This window comes from Aptenodytes patagonicus, chromosome 2 (assembly GCF_965638725.1).
Source record: "Aptenodytes patagonicus chromosome 2, bAptPat1.pri.cur, whole genome shotgun sequence".
Lineage (NCBI taxonomy): Eukaryota > Metazoa > Chordata > Aves > Sphenisciformes > Spheniscidae > Aptenodytes > Aptenodytes patagonicus.
Genome location: NC_134950.1, coordinates 56,539,008 through 56,560,646, shown reverse-complemented (window position 1 = coordinate 56,560,646; position 21,639 = coordinate 56,539,008). Strand labels below are relative to the sequence as shown.

Below are 21,639 nucleotides of genomic sequence, written 5' to 3'. Positions count from 1 at the left end.
GCAGAGAGACGCATACGAAATGTTGTGTTGGTGAAGAAACAATTTGGGTCTGGCTTGGGAACTACTATGTATTTTGGCAACAAGAACTAATGCATCTTTCTTGGGAAAACAGTGTTTCTTACAGGACACAGGGAAGCACCTTTGGTGCTCTGCGATTCCTAATTCACAGGCCAGTCAGCAGTTCCGTCTTTACCTTTTCCTACTGTGCCTGCCTCTGTTTCTAGAATGAAACGTGCTTCCAGTAGTTGCACTTGAGCCAGGTTTGCGGGACACGTACTCGATCTGACTCAAGTAAGGACACCCATTCATCAACTGGCTGGATCACTGAGCAGTGACAACCATGTCTCGTACTTGAAGATGCGTCTATAATAAACAAAATTCTTTACAAGTCACTTCCATCTCCTTTTTTCTCTTTGAACTAGCAGTATTTTTGTTTGCTCCTTACAATTTTGTTTGGCTTTTACTGTGCATTTTTACAATTTGTTCTCAAGTCAGTTTTGCTCTAGCTATTTCATACTAGTTTAAAAAATACTGGCTCAAATGAAACCCCAGAGCAGTTTGTCATTGATTTCAATGAGGCAAGATTCCAAGCAGTGTCATTTTGTACCTTGCATCGAGGTAGTCCGAGAGAAGAGCTCCTGGAGCAAAGAACTGCTCCACTTGAGCAAGGGTGGCAGAATGTGGTCCTTTGTGTAGCTAGCTGTTCAGGTGCTATAACAAGAGTTGCTTTTAAGACAGATTCATCACTGCTTTTTGCAATTTCTGTCACCTGTTTCTAACCGAAAACCACGTGCTTAGGTTTGAAGAGCTTTCTTTGTTGGTATTGTTTTTATTTTTGACATGGATACAATACAATGGAGACATTCTGCTGTACACATACACTTACGTGTGGGCTTACTTCAACAAAACACATAACATAATGAGGATTGTAAGGGAAACGAACATACAAACATTTTGCTTTGATTAGTGGCATTGTATTATTTTCCAGAGAAGACACACATTAATGGAAAGCCATTGAAAAGTAAAAACTGAAACGCAGTATGTTTGTATTTGTTATCCATTAACCCCAAGATCTGATCTCATAAGGTTCACGTTACAAGCAGTAACTGAGGCAACATGGTTTGGATAAAATTTCGTACGTATCCTGAAATATGTCTTTTAATATGTATTTTTTGGTAATTTCCAAATCTTGCCCCTTAGAAGGAGAAACACCTTATCAATGTAAAAGACTAGTGAAGAGGTGAAATTAATAATAGAAAGTTTTGGAATATTAAACCTCTAAGCCAAATTATTTTTCCTGGAAAATGCAGAGTGAGGTAGTTAATATTATACATAGACACAGACACATTTGCACACACGTACACATTCTAATGACATTAGCTGCATAAACAGGTTAGAGCATTCCAGTCTGTTTCCAATACCTACTTCTTGGAATACACTCTCTCTCTCTCTGTGTTGATGCAAAATGCTGTCTTTGTAGAACCATGGAGTACATAAATGCTTGAGGCATCTTTGGAGTTTGCTGAATAAGTTTTTCCCTGCTTGCTACTGCTTTCTTATTAATAGCTTTCCACATACGTTGCTTTTTGTTAGGTGACAATCCTATCATAACTTGGTTTTGACTTCAACTGCTGTTAGGAGGAACAAAATTCCAGGTGCCGCCACCAGCATTTTGAAATACAAGGCCTAAAGTTGAGACCTCATATTAAAAAATGTCGTAGAGGTTGTTCAGTTTGTCTACTGCATATTTAATCAAGTTAGTGTACCACAACACCACAAAACAACTTAATGTGTAACAGTATTAACCACAGTACACATGGGTCATTAGATCCATTTGTATCAAAAAAGAGTTTTGCCATTCTGTTTCAGAGACAGCAGGTATTTGGCCATGCTGTAGTAGTCAGGGCACCGTACGTAGAACCTAGTTCATCTGCTAATACGCATGTCTTACGAAGTTATAGGCAATTTTAGTATAAAACAAGCGTTCACAGGATGGATTTCATGACATCAGATTTGGCTTTCCTAAGTTGCAAAGTGGCAAAAAAAAGTCTTCCAAAAACCCCTTCTATCCTGTACGGAATACAGTGAGACCTATTTCAGAAATAATTTTGGTGAAGTCCTCACTTCAGGGTCCAGAACGTGCTGAGCAAGTTACAGCGTGAGCACATGGGTGCTCTGTACTTTCCCTTGCACGGCCATTGAGAACACAGGGTCAAGTGAGTGGGCAAGACAGAGGAGGTCAATGTTTTTGTCTGAAAGTACTGTAGAAAGTTATCTCATTTGCTACAACATGTCAAACTCTTAATGTTTAGGCTTTCTGTATAGTCATAAAAGCTCTTTTGTTGGCTATAAATACAATGATGCTTAGCATTTATATGATGCTCTTCACGTTCAAAGCACTTTGCACATAAAATCCCTTTGCTGAGTTTGTCCTTCCTAGGTGGATGTTTATAACTCCTGTTCTGCTCAGGGAATTGTTTAGCTGCATCTGAGAGCGGAATTTAACTCAACTAATTCTCATGTTACCTTTATAAGGAAAGTACTAGTCCTGTTTTACACCTAAAAGAAAAGGGCAGCACAGTAGAAAGAGTTGTCCATCGCCACAGAGGGAACTAAAGGGAATCGGGAACAAAGCACCTGACAAAATGTTTATGCTTAGTCCTATGAACAAACCACAGATCTACTGTCTCTCATATACTTAAAATAAATAGTTGTCAAAATAAGCAGTGTATTTTATAATACAACTGTCCTGGTCTTAACCTGGCTGCAACTGTGCATTCATTAGTGTTGAGGAAAAAAAAAAAAAAAGGAAAGTTAAAAATTTTGCTGTTTTAAAGAAGATGAAAGAATAATGTTGTTAAATTTTACCATTTTTTATCTCAAGAAGGTAAGAAAGACAGACGGGATCTGCCCCCTGTAGACATTATTGTTGCTGGTAAAATTACTGATTCAATGTTGATTTCTTTTACTGAATGCTAACGATGAAAGTTAACTACTGGAGAACACTACTAACTTTGAACCAGAAGTAGGGTTTCTAGAATGTGAAAATCTTCATTGCAAAGCTTCAGCAGAGCATCACAAGTTACAGGTTTCTCTGCAGGACAGCATACTTTATCTTCGCCTGGACAACTTGGTTCAGAACGCTGTTACATTGCTACCTGGTAAACAGAGCACCAGCTTCTGCCTCATCTGTGTGTCCAGATCAGGAACAAAACCCACCGCTCAGACTGTGGGTGAATTCGTTGTGCAATGTCGTCATCCAGTGACGGAGACATTGCAGTACAGTTGAAGGCATTAGTTCCCATTTTTTGTGTAAGACAAAGATGAAAAAAATACTTGCGGTTTTCCAAAGACTTGTGTTTTCCCTACTGAACAAACATGCTTTAGTTCTATAAAGTATAGTCCCAAACCAGAGGATTTAGGTGAAGAATGGTGCTTGCCCTCGTGACTGGCTACAAACTAGACATACTGCCTAACATTTGCTGTGCTGCATTCCCAATGCAGTTGCAGCCCGCTGTTCTCTTGTCAGCCTGTGTGTTTTCATAGACTGCACGCCACCTGTAAAAGGAGCTGCAATTTGCTATGTATTTGTAAAACCCCCAGCACAACTGGGCCTAGTTTGGCTACGGTTTTAAGGCCCTAATGTGTAAATGTTAAATAAGAGTATTAAATCCCTCTGCTCATGGGAAGCTCTTTGTCTTTTCCATGCTGTATTCTACAAGATCCGGACAAAGATCTCTCTTCTCGATGCAGCTGAATAGTATAAAAGTTGCTTACATATTAAAGCTAAAATAAACAAAAGAAAAAGAATTAGGTTACAAATTAAGAAACTATAATGTTTAACAAAAAAGGTGATGGCTGTAAGTGGCACCGTTAACACATATCTCATATTACGGCATTACACAGACTTAAATCTGAGAGTATCAAGTAAAAGATGGAGCCAGGGGAATACGCCCCCTCTCACCTAGCATTTGTCTCCCGAAGCTTGTGTGTGTGACAGGGGAAGGAAGGAGAAAATGGTTTGTGGTGCTACAATTGAGCACAGTAATGTGATCCAGACAGACGATTTTGGAAGACTGGTGGCAATATATACAGTGGTACATACATAAAGCAGTATAACTGTCTATACAGTAGTTCTGCCTCCCTCCCTCCCCCAGCATCAGGTACTCATGAGGAGTGACTGAGAGACATAAATACGGCGGTAATGCACACTGTACAGGTTTACTTTCAGCAGAAAGGTTTGATTTTGTAACACAGCTACGTCTTCGCACCACTGCAGGTCGAGCTCCTCTCTTCCACGCTTGACAGATACCTTCTCTTCTTGAATGTCTCTGTGATGCTTCTGTGTTACGCTGTGGTCGGTAGTGTTTCATACATCCATGGATGCCACTGGATTCTTTCCTTTCCAAAAATTCATGTTCTAACACCAGATCAGGAAATGAACAGCTCCGTATGCGACAGGTTGTTTTCTGTGCCTCCGTACCTTGGCCCGTCCTCCTTAACTCCTGGGCCAACCGGCACAAGCGTAATCCATATGAAAGCATAACTGATGTGATATTTTCAGATGGTCCAGAAGCTGGAGTGATAATGCTTATACCAAAAGTAGTACATAGCGAACATCAGTTGGACAGTACAGTAGGAAGGAATGATATCCCGTAGCTACCATTTTGTTTCGTCTCTGCCAAGAGCTTCTTAAAATGACAGGCATCACTGTTGTCCATTTGGCTTTTGTCCAGTACGCCGCAGCCTTCTGCTTCAGCTTGCTTTTGGTTTTATCACCCATTCTGCCTGAGGATTTGCACGGTAAACATCTAACATGTACGCATCCGGATCCAAACAGTGCTGACCTGAAACAAATCGACAGCCATGGATCGTAGGATGTTTCGAGCACATTAGTAAATGGGACAGAGCTATGTTAAAATATCCTTGAATGTCTCTCCGACTTGCACATAGTGAGCCTAGTTTGGCGTGTCCAGCTGACATCTTGCCTGGATACAGACAGGGGCTTTGGTAAATTTGCCAGTGATTTTACTCAGTGAGAGTCATGAATTCACTTTTGCTTTCAGGCAGGATGCCCTGCATTACACTGACTTACGGACAAGGCATTGACCATTAGTCAAATGGTGAACAAATATTACGGTTTCTTTAGAAGCATTAACAACACTGTTACTGTAAGTGCCATAGTCTGGGGGTCTTATTTCTTTGGATTTACTGGGCTGGAATTACAACTCTGTGACTTCATTTCTACGCTATTTTTAAATGCTGAAAAAGTAGCTCTGCAAACCACGTGTTCCCATCCAGCTAGGATCTTGCAAAGAAATACAGGGACTATATCAAGGCTTTTAGCAGTTGCTGTTTTGCTGGTTTTAAAAAAAAAAAAAAAAAAGTCTTCTGAAGTCTGGCCGTTCGAGGGTTTCGTTAGGTGGTGACTGGGAGTTGGGTGGTTGGGGAGTCCCTGCTGCCTTTGCCACAGAAAGAGGCGTTTGGTGCCTCCTAATTGAGTAATAAGGCAATAAATTTTTGAGTTAAGTTGATTGGTTAGACTATATTGGATTTACACTGGGTGATGAAGCCATTTAACTGGTGAGGTCACATTGCTGTGACACAAAGGATTATGTAAAAATTTTGTACAGTTACTTACAAGGTCACTGGGGTCCTAATGATTTTATTCAAGTGAAAGCAACATAAATGAATGAATGCATAATCAGTGGACTAAGGTACCCTGAAAGATCTAGGACTATAAAAATAATTTTAAATGAAGATGCAAATTAAATGTCCAGATTTTTGAAAGAGTGTGGTGGGAATACTTGGAATTGTTTCACAAGGCCTTCAGGATCTTCTCCTGTTTTAGCATCGGTTGGTCATCCTGTTTAGCCAGGCAAAACAAATCGCTAATCAAATTTAGCTTTGTATGAGAGTATCTTCAGTAGTAAACACTTTGCTTCTTGCCTGCTGCTGAAGCAAGTCTGTGATGTGTTGTAATAACTTTATAGAAGCTGTTTGAGCGGAATCTAGAAGAATTAAGGAATAATCTGATCAGACAGTTGACGAAAGACTCCAACAGAGCATCCAGAATTTTAGTACAAATAGAGAAAGGAGAGGACTGTGTGATACCAAATTGAAAGCTGGTTTTTGACCTTTAGGCCAGGAACTTGTGTGGCAAGCCACTGTTGTCATTACAAAAATGTCACCGCATGAAACACGGAAGACAAAATCCCTACTGCAAGGAATTTACAATCTAAATAAAGCACATGGATTAGTATGAGTATAGTAGACCCATACATGCAGGGCCTGAATTCTCAATTCTGTGTTTTTTATTTTGAGGAGGTTAACACTTACATACAGTGAGGAAGAAATAGGTCTTGGGAAAAGGCTTGACAGCGAGGTGGAACATGCTCACGAGAGGAAGACTAAGGATCTCTTAACCATGGAAAAAAGCTCAACTATGAGAGTGAGAGAGGTAAGCGGAAGGTCAGATGAATTTGGCAAGACTGTCAGGAGTCCTGCTGAGATCCAGCCATCAGGTCACTATCTCCTGCGCGGTGCCCTTCAGTCGTGCTGGAGTCGGAAGGAATTGTTACATTGATTTCAACAGCTGTTGGGTCAGACTCCTTTTCTGCAGATGGATTGGAAGGTAGGAGAGACCCAGCTGTGTGAAAACAGCACTGCCCTGAGGTGTTTTAGGAGGCCAAGGACATTCAGAACTGAATTTTCAAAAATGAGACCTACCTATATTTCCTCCAATTTCATGTAAACTTTGGATCTGGCCTCTCATGTTCTGTGATGAACCGCGGCTAGGATAGAAAAAAACCTTCAGTTTGTCTTTCTGTTAGAACCACTGCCTTATCAACCACTGTCTATATTAAGCTAAAAATTGATATTTTGCCCCTGTGAACTTACTTATCAAAAGCAAGGACTGCCACCAAACGGAGCACTGCAGAATAGTGAATCTGCTACAGAGGTAGATTACTGGGTCACAGTTAACTAAGCTTTCTATTATATTATTTATTTTTTTATTATTTATTTTAAGAGAATTATGTGGTAATATGGGAAGACTTTGCAGAAAAGACTTGCAGATGCAATTTACCATTTCCCATAACTGTTAATAATTATGACCTTACAGAAATAAAAACATTAACGTTTTATGGGCAGATGTTCTGGGTTCTTTATGCAGCAAGTCTATAAAACATATGTGTTTAGTAGTGGCATAACAGAGGGCAGATTGATTCTGTATAGGAGCCAATTATTAAGTAAAATATAAAGAATAAAATCAGTGGTTAAAATTTCTTTAACCAACGTAACCATAAATTAGCAATTTTAGATTAGAAAAAGAGTTCTTGTAACACAATGAGTCTTTGAAAAGGGGACAACCTAGTCATTAATGCTTCTGACATTATTGCTCAGGAAAAACAAAATGTTCTGATTTACCCACCTGTTTTCACAGTGGAATCGAGCCAGGATGTCTTTGGCTTTTGTTTGGCTGTTGAGTTGAATTGCCATAGAGACTTTTGAATGCAGTGGAGCATAAACTCTTACCACCCCCTCGGGTATGTCAGACTGCAGGTATGGGGGAAAAGTGACAGCTCCCTAAAATCAATATTCAGTAGAGTCAGTCTAAGGAAATATTGCTGTAGCTCCATTCAGAAGCAGTTCTGCAACTCTTTTGAGGTTGCTTGCAAAAGTCACTGTCCTGGATTCACTTAATTATTCAAAAAACATATTTACAGTGATACAAACACAAATTTATAGATACAGTACAGTAAGATATGACACACAGACACAAACTCCTTGGTAAGCATCACATAAATGCATGCAGAATAAAGTACAGCCCTTGAATTTTAATTGCTTGCAGTAATATTGAGTCAAGTTGTTATCTGTGATTTTTTAAGTTATTTCTGTTAACACTGGTTAGCGAACCAACTGCTTATTTAAAAGCACATAAAAATGACTAGGAATATCTGGTCTTCCTTTTAAAGATGAAATCCTCCTGAGGCATTAAGATCTAGTTCTCTGTTTCCACTTCCTGTCACTTCAACTAGATCGAAGCTTATGATGTACAGTAAAATATCACAGTAGCATATGGTTTCTGTTAATTTGAAATTTGACCTCGTGTAGGGTTCAAACGATCATCTATGAAGTTTATGCACTCTTCCATGATTAATGGCGGATAAATCAATTAGCAAGGTTTGCATTCCAGTTCTAATCCAGTTAATACCGTGCTGAGCAGAGTACAATAGTCTCTCCAGTCTCTGTCCCTGTGTAATTTAGAACATCTGAGATCCGGGGATTGTGTTAAGTGCTCTCAAAATTCAACTCAGTTAACCAAACAGAGTTTGCCTCCAATTTACCCTTCATATTTCAGCTACCTGCCATGGCTAGTCTCGTTTTTATTAGATGCAAAGCCAATGACTACGATCAATGAACTTGCCTTCCCGAAGGTGCAATGACTGCAGCAATTGACTCTCCGTAGAAGCTCTCACTGTATTTGTTCCAGGGTGATACAGTTTTACAACACAGTAGTCTACACCGCCATTTTAAACAAACACCTATGTCTCCATCTGCAGCACAAATGTGTGTCCTACCCACAGTATATTTCAGTCAATGCTGGCAAATGAATTCTCTGAAAACCTGAATTAACATGGATTCATGGTTCATACATATCCTTTTTCTTTCTGTTTTTTTTCCCCAAACGTTCCCTTCTGCATTTTCTCTGTTGTCTGTAATAGGTGGCTTATTCTCTATTTCTTACAATCTCTTGATATCACTCCTTCCTAATTTGTCTTTTCTTTTGTTCTTCAAGGCTATTCTTCGATAACTTGAAGTTATTAGTACTAACAAGTCCTTGACCAGTTCCTTGATTACTCCTCTTGCAATTCACTGATGTCCATTCTTGTAAACTTCCATGGAAGACTCTAAAGACTTTCTCTCCAGGTTATTAAAGGTAGTTACTATATGGAAATACTACATATAAGATGCCATAGGGACTGTATATGTTGTGCATGTGTACACAACATGCTTTGTTGCCCAAATTATATGTTACACCTAATACGTAAGTTAATTCTAGGTGTCTGTTGAAGTAGCATACCTCAAGTAAGTTCCTAAACTCCATATCCAGGCAGTGGAGAAAAGTTGGTGGCTTTAAGACCTCCAGAGGAAGATTTTTCTATCAGACTTTCGTAAGTCTGAACTGCACCTGGAGCTCTGGAAATCCTCAAAAGTATCCACCTCTCTCCTCTGACTATATGGGGAATAACAGCACAAACTACTTCATTAGGCATTTAAAATTTAGACCCAGTTTTGGTGTGTATGTTAGGCAAACTGGATTTTCTCTCTGCTTAGGAAGTTAGGGCAAAACTGTAAAACTAAAGCTTGCAAGGAGAATATTGAATGGCCTGGACCAGGGCGTGGGTAAGTGCAATTAATCCTAATATGGACCATCCTACTACTCAACTACAGATCCACGCATTTGTTGAATATCTACGGATCATTGCTGTCAAGGACAGTCCGCATATGACCATTTTCTTATGAAACGGGTACAAAATCAGCATGTGTTTGTAACAGCTTATAACTTGGGCTGCTAGAAATCATTCTGCCTTCTTCATCTTTTCTCAATCAATCCCCAAAGCTTTGTCTTATCAGGATGTTGGACTGGGAAGCACATCTTTCAAGATAGCTCCCAAATCAGCTTATTTTGTGTGGTAAAATTTCCTCCCCGTCCCCAGAAGCTTTTATGAGATAAGTAAGGAGGGAGGCTGGTTAAAGCTGCCCTTGAAAATGATACATTTTTATCATACCTCTGGTCTTTCAGGTCTCTCCCGTTCCATCGTCTTTCTCCTCAGAAGTTTTCTCACTCCTTTATCAAACATCAGCTGCCTCTTGCTGTTGTTCATTGCTGCCTCATTCATTTTTCTCACTTGGGAAATCAGGAAGGATGGGACCTAAAGAGAGGAAACCAGAGCTGAGAAAACACAGTAATTTTCCCCCCCTAAAATTAGTGTTGGGGCTTTAGAAAGGCACAAAATTTTAGGCAGCAGAAGCTCTGTTTATTCCCAGAAGATACATGCAATTAGTAGCACCCTCTAGCAACCCACAGTTACTCCTTTGGTGAAACTGTAGATCATCTTTCGTAACATATGACACTTTTCAGTGATGTTTGCAGCTGTAGGAACTTTATTAGGAGCTGGTCTTTGCAACCCCCATCATACCCTCCCTCTGTTATGAGGAAACGAGCTGAGACTGTCGTCATCTTCATGCCAACCTTCGGAAGTCCAGCACGTAGTACACACTTTTGGCCCATATTATTATGGGCTAGACTTTAAACAGTCATTTAATCTCATTCAAGTTTAGATATCTCACCTACGCATCTAGATGAAATCATTCTCCTATGCATTCTTCTGCATAAACAATGGTGTGGGATAGGTACCTCCAGAGGGCAATTCGTGCTAAAATGGATGTCTTAGATAGGTGAGGAAAATCTCCATCCAGAGGTGTCTGTCACCCTATCTCATTCTAGATATAGAAGACTCCAGCCAGTTTCCAAAGAAACTGTGTCTTCTAGGAAGGTCAGTTTACTCTGATTTCTACAGAGCTGCTGCATATAACAAAATACTTCTCTGTACTGGAGCCATAAAGAGGGAACCAGCATTACTCACTGTCCACAGGATGTCCTGGTACCGAATTAAAAGGCGCACAATGTGCGCTGTGGTGGCGGCTGCCTGCATTTCTTGTTGGTTTGCACGTTTCCCTTTGTAGATGAAGAGGTTTGGTGCAACAATCATAGAAACGTTCCACAGATTCATTTTATTTTTCCCTTCGTTAGCAACCACCTTCTTCAGGAACTGAAGAAAGGCCTGGAAAAACAACACTTCTTATGCTGAGTCTCACAAAATAGTTTACTTCTTAAATGCAGCGTTTTCAAATGCACAACATGTCTAGCTCGAAAGCTGCTATATTTGTACTTGGAGGTGAAATTTAGGGGTTTTTGCATTCTAATTTGTATTACTCTGATATTTGCTGGCACAACCACCTGTGTCAATCATGGAGGAATAGTTAATGTTATCAAAATACACATTAATAAATTATCTATCACTTAAAGCATAATCCCAAATCTGTAAGTCAAGTACAGTGTCTGCACTAGGGCTCTGAATCCTGTAGTAGAGGAAAGATAGAAAGGTGTTGCAATGGAATAGTTAATTTCTTCATAGATTTCAAGGTGTCCATTTTGATGTATCATCTGGCCCAGGCTTTTTATATTGCAGTCACCAGGGTGATCAGCCTCTCTTCGAATGTGCGCCAGTCCCATACATGATATAATCTGAGGAATTTCTGCCAGCAACACCCAAACTTTTATTCTGGGATAATGAAAGCAAGAAGCGCTCAGCGGTTGTTCGTTGATGTCACTTCTGCACATGCATGGCAGAGTCAAAGGAAACTCATTTCCCTTTTGGGCAGTTTATTCAGAATTTTTCTTGAGTGACTGAATAGGATGGATTGCAGCTGTGGTTAGAATTGGGGTCTGCCAATGAGTCCTTTTGCAACACCATACCATTAAAACCACTGTCTTTGTACCCTGACATTGCAATTAAAACATTTTTACAAACCCAGGAATTACAAAACAGAAACTGTGTTGGAGAAATTTCTAAAATTATAGATAGCAAGTAGAGATGCAATCAATTTTGTCATCACTTCTATTTTCATATAAAAGCATAGTAGTAATTAAGACTACTCATCTAGCATGTGTTTTACATATACTGCTCTATATCGATATGGACTTTGGTAGAAGAAATAACCCCCATTCTTCACAGAGCACTAGTAGACCTCCAAATGCTTTAAAGAGGGTTGTTATTCTTGTCCCCTGTTATTCTATAAATAAATACAGGTAAAGAAGACAGCTGGACTCATAAAGCTATATCTAAACTGACCAGTGGGAGACCTTCAGAGGTGGGGGACCAGCAGGGTCCTGGTGAGCAGGGGACCTGATGAAATGTCTGGGGTGTCCCAGGCAGCTTTTTCACCCAGGTTTCCTTTATGTGGAAACAAGTCCAAAAATGCAACCAGTGTCTCTTAGGGCAAGGACATAGCTGTAGCCAGATCAGGGAGCTCCCAAGCCCCCAAAATGCTTGTAGCCACCATGTCTGTATCAAGAAGTGCTACATGGGTGTGGGTTTGTAAGGCAAAATGGCTGAGGCTGAGGCCCTGACATCCGTGCTACAGATGTACATTTCAGGGGTTTTTACTTCAGACTACCTCCTCCAGTCTGGTCCAGTGCCCTGGAAGCCCTTCAGCCCCGGGAGTGCACTAGGCAAGCTCCTGGGGGGCAGCTTCTCATTTAAATTCATCCCGAAGAATTCCAGTTATACAGAAAACCCAGAAACTGGACCTTCTTTTTCCAAACTATGCGAGGAACATGACTCTCTGAAATGGGTGCTCCAGAATAAATGATGCCTGGGAGCCATTTACTGACACCAGCAGTTGGATACCTCCAGCAACTATTTCTTAATTGCTTGCAAGAGAAATGACAGCCAGGGAATTGGAACATCTTTTCAAGGAAATGATAAAAAACACAGATGAATACATTCACACTGCAGCGTCTGATCAACTGACTGTTAGAAAAAAAAAGTCTCTCATTTAAAAGTCAAAGGCACCACAGATGGCAGGTGATAGCAAATGAAGAACTTACCTTGGCTGTGTCTCTGTTGGCTTCAGGCAGCAGCATGATCAACAGATGCAAAGCTTGTAGCTGTAACTTGATCTTGGAGATTTCTAAGAATATGAATAATTAATTGTTTTGAAATCCCAATTACAGTTGGTTTGTTCTAAAATCCTTGTTGGTCAGCAGTTCTAGAAACACAGCAACCACTGCCTGGTTGAGACTAGTATGTTTAGATATTTATTAACCATAATCTTTTCCCCAAATATAAAACCAGTTCTAGTGAGTGGATTTTTCCTCATCATCTTGGGTCTTTGTCACAGGGGGAGACAAGGCTCTATAAAATTCCGTCTAAGTAACAAAGAGCCAATATTTTTCAGTACTAGCCAGTTTCTCTTAGATATCGTGGTCAGAATGTGTTGTATATGGATCAAGTATTTTCCCCCTTTCAAACTGAAATGGATATTTGTTTTCAGAAATTTTTCAGACTGTTGTTATTGAGTAATTTGCTGAACACTTGTGCCATTGGAGTGGAGATTGATTGCTTATAACTTAAAAAGTATTTGTCCCAAGTCTAGCACCCTAGAGAAATGCAGAACCACTCGTCAGTTACAAAATACCGTCATGTTTTCAGCAACTGGTATATATTGATACTGTGCAATGCTCGCTAGAAGAGCAGGGGTGGAGAAGATGGGAAGAATAACTCCGTCATTTGCTTCCACTCAGGGTGGATGAAAGAGGTTTGGAGAAAAAAAGAGTGAGTGTTGTGGACAGTGTATCTGTTGGAAAGAATAAAGACACTTTATTCTGCACAGACACCTCATGTTCAGTCTTCTCCTCCCAACTGCTAAGCGATCATAACTGCATGAAGTCTGGGACTCTCACGGAGCACACTCAGGTACGTGAAGGTTACAGGAAGGGGTCACCTCCTTGTGCTCTTTAAACTACCTCATGGAGACACTGAAAACTTGGCTGCAACCTTATATACGTTTTCTGTACCAATTTACCTAATAAATTCACCATCCTGATAGTTTCACTCTGTCCTAGCTCAAGTGAATTTACAATGAAGTCAATAGGTATTGCAAGGTACTACTGCGTTCTTCCTGGAAGAGAAATGAACAAAATGTACTGAGAATGAGAAGGTGTATGTACACTGAAAACAAAACCCGAGTGCCTGAAGCTTTCTGTGATCACATATATCTTTGTACGAATATTCTGACTTCAGCATAAACCTGGAGAGAAATAAAATGGATCCAATAGAATATCAGGTAAAGGGCAGTGACCTGAATTTACCTTGCAGAAATTTTAATTTGTGAAATCTATAATTTGTGTGAATCAGAGCCTATATATGAAATTCATTGCTCAGCCAGCATTTGCTCACAGATTTCAAATCTCACATTAAACAGTTGTGTCACTCACACAACGAGTCTATGCTATTAGCTAAGTGCAGAGACTTTTGTCCGTTTGAAAATGAAAGCTTGCAGAAAATTTAAATGTTTAGGCAAAGCACTGGGCCTTTTTTTCTCTCACTTCAGAGAGAGAAAAAATTACATGCTTTTTTCTCTCCGCTTCAGAGAGAGAAAAAAATGTAACGTCTACTATTACATTTCATCTAGATCAGTCCATACTAACTCCTTTTCCACCTACTTTCCACTAGTGTGATGAAAGCGGGCAGATATTCTACTGTGAAGAGTGGGCTTGGGAGTTCTCTTATAAACATTTTCAGCAGTCCTGCTGCATCATTATTTCGTACTTGGTCCCAGTCAAAAGTGTCTTCATAAAATTTTGCCTCAAGTTCTTGATGGAGATTCTGAAAGATAAAAGGAACATCAGACCTTTAATCGTTGCTTCTGACCAGGCAGTTTGAGATCACTTCAGAAATCTCATTACAAACAACAGGCAGATTTACACCGTAGTTAAATTAAAGTAGCCCTAAACCAGTAGCAGTCTAGGTACAGCCGCGTGGAGTTCAGAGCAGGTGAACAGATCAGATTCCTGGGGATATTTTGCAACCCAGGCTAAATTTGGTTTGCCATAGCTAGATTTCTGCCAGTGACCCATCTGAACCATTTTAAAGCAAGACAATTTTGTGGAATGTCTTAGAACTAGAAACAGAAAATTCAGTTAAACAGAATTTTTGGCACAGCTGTTCTTTTTGTTTAAAACACTCTCCAGAGGTTTTGACCCTTAAATCACAAAGGAGTGGCATTTCTTCCTCGCTGCCAGTGAACTTGCTGGACAAACTGTTGGCATCTGAGTCCATGGGCCTTGAGCAAATGGCTTTAACTTCAGGTCTTCCTGTCTTTAGAAGGATGTTTTCTTTTAGGATAGCTATAATTTGATTTGATCACTTCATAGAAAAATAAAGGTATCAAACCATTACTGTCAGAAAACCTCCACTTGATACATGCCAAAAAACCCCCTCAAAAACCACGAGAGATCTAAGACAGAATTGATTATACCCTTTTGGGTAGCCATTTAATCCTCTTGTTCTCCAATGTCAGCATCTCGCTCTATAACAGAGGTCTATTTAGTTCTGGAGGGTAACTAATCAGTGTTTCACACGTGTGTGAATGGGAAAAAGGTTCCTAGTAGGAACAGAATTTGGCTTCAAACCCAGATCACTGTTTGGAAAATGCAAGCTCCTCAAAAATTTGTTGGGTTAATAAGATTGAAGGAGGCTATTGTAATATAAGGATAGCCATAAATAACGTAGGTTTCACAATTATTACTGGCCAAACACTGCCTTATCCATAGGAATTTTGTCGCTGCTTTTTGTGAGATCATTTATGACAAAATATATCTGTAGCTAATATTCAGGTTTCAGATCATGTTTTTGTCAAATGTACTTCATTATTACGCAAAAAAGTTTAGTCCATTCAGTCAGAAGAGCTTTTAAAAATGAATTCTGTTTACCGTGTCTCACATGAATGGAAGGAAATTACATGTCAAATATGGTCACACATAATGAAGTGGAATGGTCGGCACAAAAGGAAATAGAAAGTCATTCAGGATTTGGTATATAATGTTACAATCTCATTTTTACTAGTTGTAATCTGGGCTATCTCAGCTTCCTCTGTATTCACATTCATTGCACATAATCCATACAAACACCTGGATTAAATTCTCTCCTGGTAACTGACTGGGTAATGTGGAACAGAAATCCTCACCTCATCAAAATCACAAGGGGAGAGAAAAACTACTCCACATTTTTCTGCTGAGAACTGGGAAAAAGCCATAGAAATAGAAAGCAAGATTTTTGAAACATAAACTTTTTTTTATATATATCCACACAAGCAAGCATATATGTATATTTTATACACTCACCCTCCCCATATACATATATATATGCACCTAAGTACATTTAAAAAACGTTTTTGCAATTTTTTTTTAAACGTGACTGATCCTACAGTAGACTATCATGCATTTTTGGTCCACTGGAGCTTTTGTTACAAACCAGATTACAGACAGAGGAAAACTTGTATTTGTTTCTTCTATTCTTTGTTTTATATAGAAGTAACCTTTAATCACTTCCACATGCCTTTTCTTTCTCCAAACAAGACTGAAATAAAATTGGAATGCCCTCAAATCCTAATGTCATAATAATGTATGAAGGCTTTGAAGGATGAAATCTGGATCTGCTTTGAAAAATTCTCTCTCTTGCTGGTTGGCTTGTTGGACAGACTTAAATGAAGCCAAAACTCAAATAATTTAAAACTTTCATATGGGCAGTTCGACTTACCACCCAGTATAGGGGAGTTACATATAAAGTCATATCTCACAGCAGCTCCCTGGATACAGGTTGTGAATAAGAAGTGAACAAGACACAGTACAGTATATGCAAAGAATATGAAAGTAATTTAATTAGGTAAAGCGCAGCCCTGCTGTGTAATCTCCCCAGAGAGGTTGGAAAAAATTGAGATTGTGTGAAATAATACTTTAAGTATTTGTATGAAAAAATGAGGAAGCTGAAAAGTACAGGCCAAATTAGGAGCTCCCTTCTGCAAGGTGTGGCACTTTGCAAGGTGCTGAGAACTTTTGTCAACCCACAGAGTCAAAGGGAACTGGGATGCTACTGCCGATCTTCGATGTGTTTCACGTAATGCCACTTTTTCTTGTACAGTCATTTTTGATGATCCCCAGTCCATCAACGTTCAGCAATCCCCAACATTTGTGTGGCTGCCACGATGTTGAGACTTCCTGCCTCAGAAGGCAAGATTAGCTTTCCTGAGGATGAGAAAGTGGGAGTGGGATGCGCTGTAGGAAGTTGCTTAAACCAGACCAAAAAACCCTAGAATAAACAAAAATCTGGGAAAGAGGTAGACACTACTAAGCCCAGAAAAAGCTTGTTTTCCTAATTTTCCTCTGCCAAAGGCTTTCAGCTCCTGGAATCAAGTTAGTCTGGAGAAAAAATTGCAAGCATTACTGCACCACAATATCAGGTTATTGGGTACCAACCATCCTGTGTTCATAACCCGCAAATAGCTTGTGAAAATGCAGTACTCGAGGCTGCCAAACAGTGAACGCAGGCCAAATTTCTCTCACTTGGAACATGAAATTGTAAGATCACAGAAGATAAATGAGAAATAAAATGACACAAAGGTTAAAATGACACAGAATAAGATCTTTATCTGAAGTTCGCTCAGTTTAGCAACTCTGGATTTCTGAAATAAATTAAAACGGAGACACGATCGCAGCAATTTTGGACAACAGAGATAACATGAAAAGTCCCCTCCATGTTTAGGGGAGAAAACCTGCATTCAATGTCAAGTCTGTGCTTTATATAGAACATTAACAAATGCAAAGCAAAAGACCACATGTTCTGTGATTTATTGGTTCCCAGGAACCAGTCTGACCTTCCATTGGTAGGAATAGAAATGCTGAGCTATACACATCAGTATTTATGTGCAGTGTGAATTTGTGTGTGCTATATTATTTCACAGAGAGTCTGTGGTCCAGGAGACACAAAACTGGCATGAGCATGTACCTTGACTCTGGAGGCAGATCCAGGCACTCGTAGAATTCCTTCGGTTTCTAAACCTGTTTCCTCAAGCTTGAGCAGCAACTGGAAGAAACCCAACAAAACCCAGGAAAATACTCAGAAGCACTTAAAAATACTATTAACTTTTTTCAATCTAGGTATCCTTGAAACTAATTTGGAAAAGATACATTTCTATGTAATTTGCTAGTGAAAACAAGCCAGCTCATGTAAATAAACCTTCCTAATTTGTTCTCCATATTCCTGACCCTGAAATACGGAGTATGCAGAGTATGGAAAACTGATAATGCAATAGGCCCCTCTGTCCTTGATTTGCAACTTGGCACTGCTATAGAACAATTAACACATAAACGTATTAATAAAAGGGCAGAGGCACTGGGTAAAACACAATGGTGTTTTGAGGGAAAATTAACCTCTGAGAAATGTTTAAGTCTTTCCCCGAGGAGCACAATGGAAAGGTCTATAGATAACATACGTTTCTAGGAACTGAGAACTCAGATTAGAAAATAATCCCAGGATATTTCATTTTGAAATTTCTGTGAATAGAGGAATAGGCTTTCTACTCTAACTCTTTATAAAAAAATAAATATGTTTTGATTTAACATAATTTAGAACGAGGGGAAAAAAAATCATTTCCTAGCATTTATTCATACAGCTCTGGATTTTCACCACCAGCTCTGCTTCCTGCCCTAGCTGTTGGATCCTTCTAATTTCCCATGGTATCTTGACAGGGGAGCTGTGGAGCTGATTGCAAAGTCATGTAAATATTCAAGCCATGTCAGTCTTTCCCCTGACACTCCACACCACTTCCCCTTTTATCAGTATTTACAGGGAAATGTGTTGCAGTTTCAAGTCCATGTAAACCTGTGTAACTGCATGTGTGCTTGTACCTGTCTCCAAGACATCCGCTGAATGTCATTGTACTGTCAAATGACTTATATAAATGGCGTTGTCTTGTCATACAAATCTTAATGAGAAGTACCACTTCCATTCTGGAAATAATAGCTAAGTAATACCTACGGTTTGAATTCATGTGGAATTAAAACTCCTGAGACAACTCATCTCTGCCACTTCTGCACACACACGCAGTTTTGCATGGTGCTCTAATTTAATGAGAAAGGGAAACAGAAAGCCAGACATTTGTTTCCTGAAGTTTCCTGTACAGTACCATATAATTACAAAAATGGAAAGAGGTCCCCACCACAGATAAAACACACAAAAGGAACAAATTTTGTCTCCTTGACACAAGGTTTTCAAACTACAACATACAGACAACCTGTAGACATCTTCAAGTCTGTAAAGCCTACATCTTCTTTTATCTGATGTCTGCTTTAAGCGTCGATGCAAATGATGGAAATGTGAATCTTAGTGGCCGAGCAGGCTGAGTTATACTCACTTTTTGGAAGATGAGGGGAACTTTTACTCCAGGAACCTTCTTTTGATCATTCTCCAGCAGTATGGTGAGAGGGACTCCAAACAGACCATTTTCTTAAAAATAATAACAACAAAATATGAAAAAGAGGAAAAACAACCTTGTATGCATCTTCTTTGCAATGCTGAGCGGTGCCCAGGTGGCTGCCATGGGGATGCCACAGCACAGTACCTCGTCCCCGCACCCTCTCTGCGCGGTTCCTCTTCAGCTCCACCCCCAATGCATCATAGAAGGCCGTAAGTTCAATCAGAGAGAGGTAGCGGATCTTCTTCATGTCTTCAGCAGAGAGGTCTCCAACCTCTGTCAGTCCAAACCGGCTTTTCCGAACAACGAATTTCTACAGTAGAGATGGGTCGCATCTTTATTTGCACAAAAATTACAGGACATGAATTTTTGTTTTGAAAGAGATGCCCGTATGTGATAGGAATTAGGGTAGATGGATAACACCAAAGAGCTGAACTACAACCCTATATATTGGCCTGGTATGTTGACATAACTTGCATCCATCTGAAACATAAAATTGAGCTTCTTGCTCATCATCCAGCTGGGACAAATGAGCTACCTGCTGCTTAAACTTTTGCCCAATTTCAGCAGACTATAACATTTTGCTCTGCTTCTGCCTCCCCCAGAGCTGTTGAAGTAGCTGATACATTTCATCATGGATATGGTTGTATATCAGTCGTGTGTGTGTGTGTGTGTGTGTAATGAATCCGTGCCTGCTTTGCATATTACTATTAATTTATGAGGTCTTACAGGAGAGTTCAAACTAAAGACCTGAGGAAAAGTCCAGAAGCAAAATCACTTAGTCCTGATGCCAACCTGCCAATTTACTGGTACTTTTTATTACTCAAGAAGCATTTAGGCTTAGAAACGGGACTCCCAGCAGCTAAGAAAGAATTTATTCAAGTAGACTTGAACTAAATGATACTTAGTAATTTGAGGGCATGTGAAGATGTCTACATATTTTAGAAACTGCAGTGTCATGGACCAGAGCCAGGAATGTTGCATCATGACAGAAACATTTGTACAAATGTCAAAAAGAACAAATACCCATCAGTTTTTGATATAATTGTCAGACATAATAACAAAGTTATAGTAAAAAACATGCTTTTCAAAGAACTGTGGATCTTTGGTATTGTATGTTTTTTTTAATTTAATTGTAATTTAAACCAGTAATTGTTAGTCAGAGGTATAAATAAATGGCATTACAAATCATCTCCTCCCTTTAGGGAACTGAGTGGAAACCCAGCCTTTAATAATGTTTTGCTTCTGGAGATTTCAGCCCAGTCTTCCCTTTTTTAAACAAATTTGGACTCAGTAGGTTTAACCCATCTTTAGATTAAGGCAGTCAAACAGAGTTAAATTTACATCAGATTTCAAAAATGAGAGGACAAAGGACATCTAGATCATGTAGGTTAGGACTTCCTAAATCACATTGCCCATGGTCTTTCAATAGGGGTTAATCATAATTGGGGCAGAAAGAGTGCAGGGGATGGAATAACTAATTTACATGCTGTCTGGGGCATTTTAAGCCGGGATCTTCCCTCCTCAGAATGCAGCAATTCCACTGTTACTCTTACGCTGAGACTTAATAATGTAACAAAAGCTACATGGAGGATAGTCTTCTGAAGACACATAAAATACTAAAGAATATCTATGCATTTTGGTTCCAGTGATGCAAAAAGTCCAAAAGCAGTCAAAGCACAATAAATCATCTTGAAAATAAGAAAAAATCACACAGTATACATATATTTTCTGAGGGGAAAGAGAAAAAGTACGTTTGCCAAGAAAAAATGACAAACACTCCAAAACCGATTACAAAAGGTAGCTACGATGATTTTCCATGGTGGCTGGTTGACTCCTAGGATGACTATGATGTGATGCAGTGTTAACACAAGGTTTGGGGCTGGGCCTCTTTCTTCTGTCTTGTGTCACAATTTTCCAGTGATTTTTCTTACAAACAGTGGATTCACAATGTGCAGCACTGAAGGAGGCTCTGCTATCCTAAAATTAGATTACTAGCATTTTGGCTAAGGATCATATCTGATGTTGTGTGACATGTTGTTTCTATGTGGAACTATACAGTGCACTAAGATGGGCATGAAATGCTTACTGACTCTTAGTTCTGTAGTACCTTCAACTAAGTCACATTGATCATGGTCCCACAACGGGGAAATCGCATGTTACCCTATGCAGGCAGTGATGTTGAGTTGGCTTTTCTGGGAGCTGCAGGGGACACGCTATTTTATGATATATAATCTCTCTCTCTGCGGCTCGGTATATGCCATCCATGAAGTTGGTTATATTAATGTGTCAGACCTGCCCTGGAGGAAGTATGATGTTATGTAGACTTCGGTCTGGCCCTGTTGGCCCACCTTGAGGAAGGAGGGATAGGCCTTCAGAGTGTAGGTGACTGGTCACTCTGTAACAGAGCAAGAGGTGATTTTTTTGCTGGGGCCCATTACAGGCTGAGCCATTATGGGAAAAAACAAATACCATGAGTGGCAGCATATGAAGTAAGAGAAATGCCAACATCAACAGCTACAATTGTTGACTTTA

General features: G+C 39.6%; 1 protein-coding gene across 2 annotated transcripts in view; it reads right to left on the bottom strand.

Moving 5' to 3' along the window:
* Nucleotides 1–817: 817 nt before the first annotated feature.
* The window catches only part of ARHGAP28 (Rho GTPase activating protein 28), a 76,227-nt gene continuing 55,405 nt past the window's right edge, over nt 818–21,639 (bottom strand). For both annotated transcript variants that reach the window (XM_076329939.1, XM_076329940.1), the window contains exons 6-15: nt 19,252–19,417; nt 19,045–19,136; nt 17,637–17,714; nt 14,297–14,459; nt 12,680–12,762; nt 10,653–10,850; nt 9,795–9,938; nt 7,433–7,587; nt 6,730–6,794; nt 818–4,847 (exon numbers count right to left, since the gene is read on the bottom strand). In XM_076329939.1, the coding sequence (XP_076186054.1) occupies nt 4,756–4,847; nt 6,730–6,794; nt 7,433–7,587; nt 9,795–9,938; nt 10,653–10,850; nt 12,680–12,762; nt 14,297–14,459; nt 17,637–17,714; nt 19,045–19,136; nt 19,252–19,417 (1,236 nt within the window). In that variant the 3' untranslated portion in view covers nt 818–4,755. The remainder of the gene's footprint in view (nt 4,848–6,729; nt 6,795–7,432; nt 7,588–9,794; nt 9,939–10,652; nt 10,851–12,679; nt 12,763–14,296; nt 14,460–17,636; nt 17,715–19,044; nt 19,137–19,251; nt 19,418–21,639) is intronic.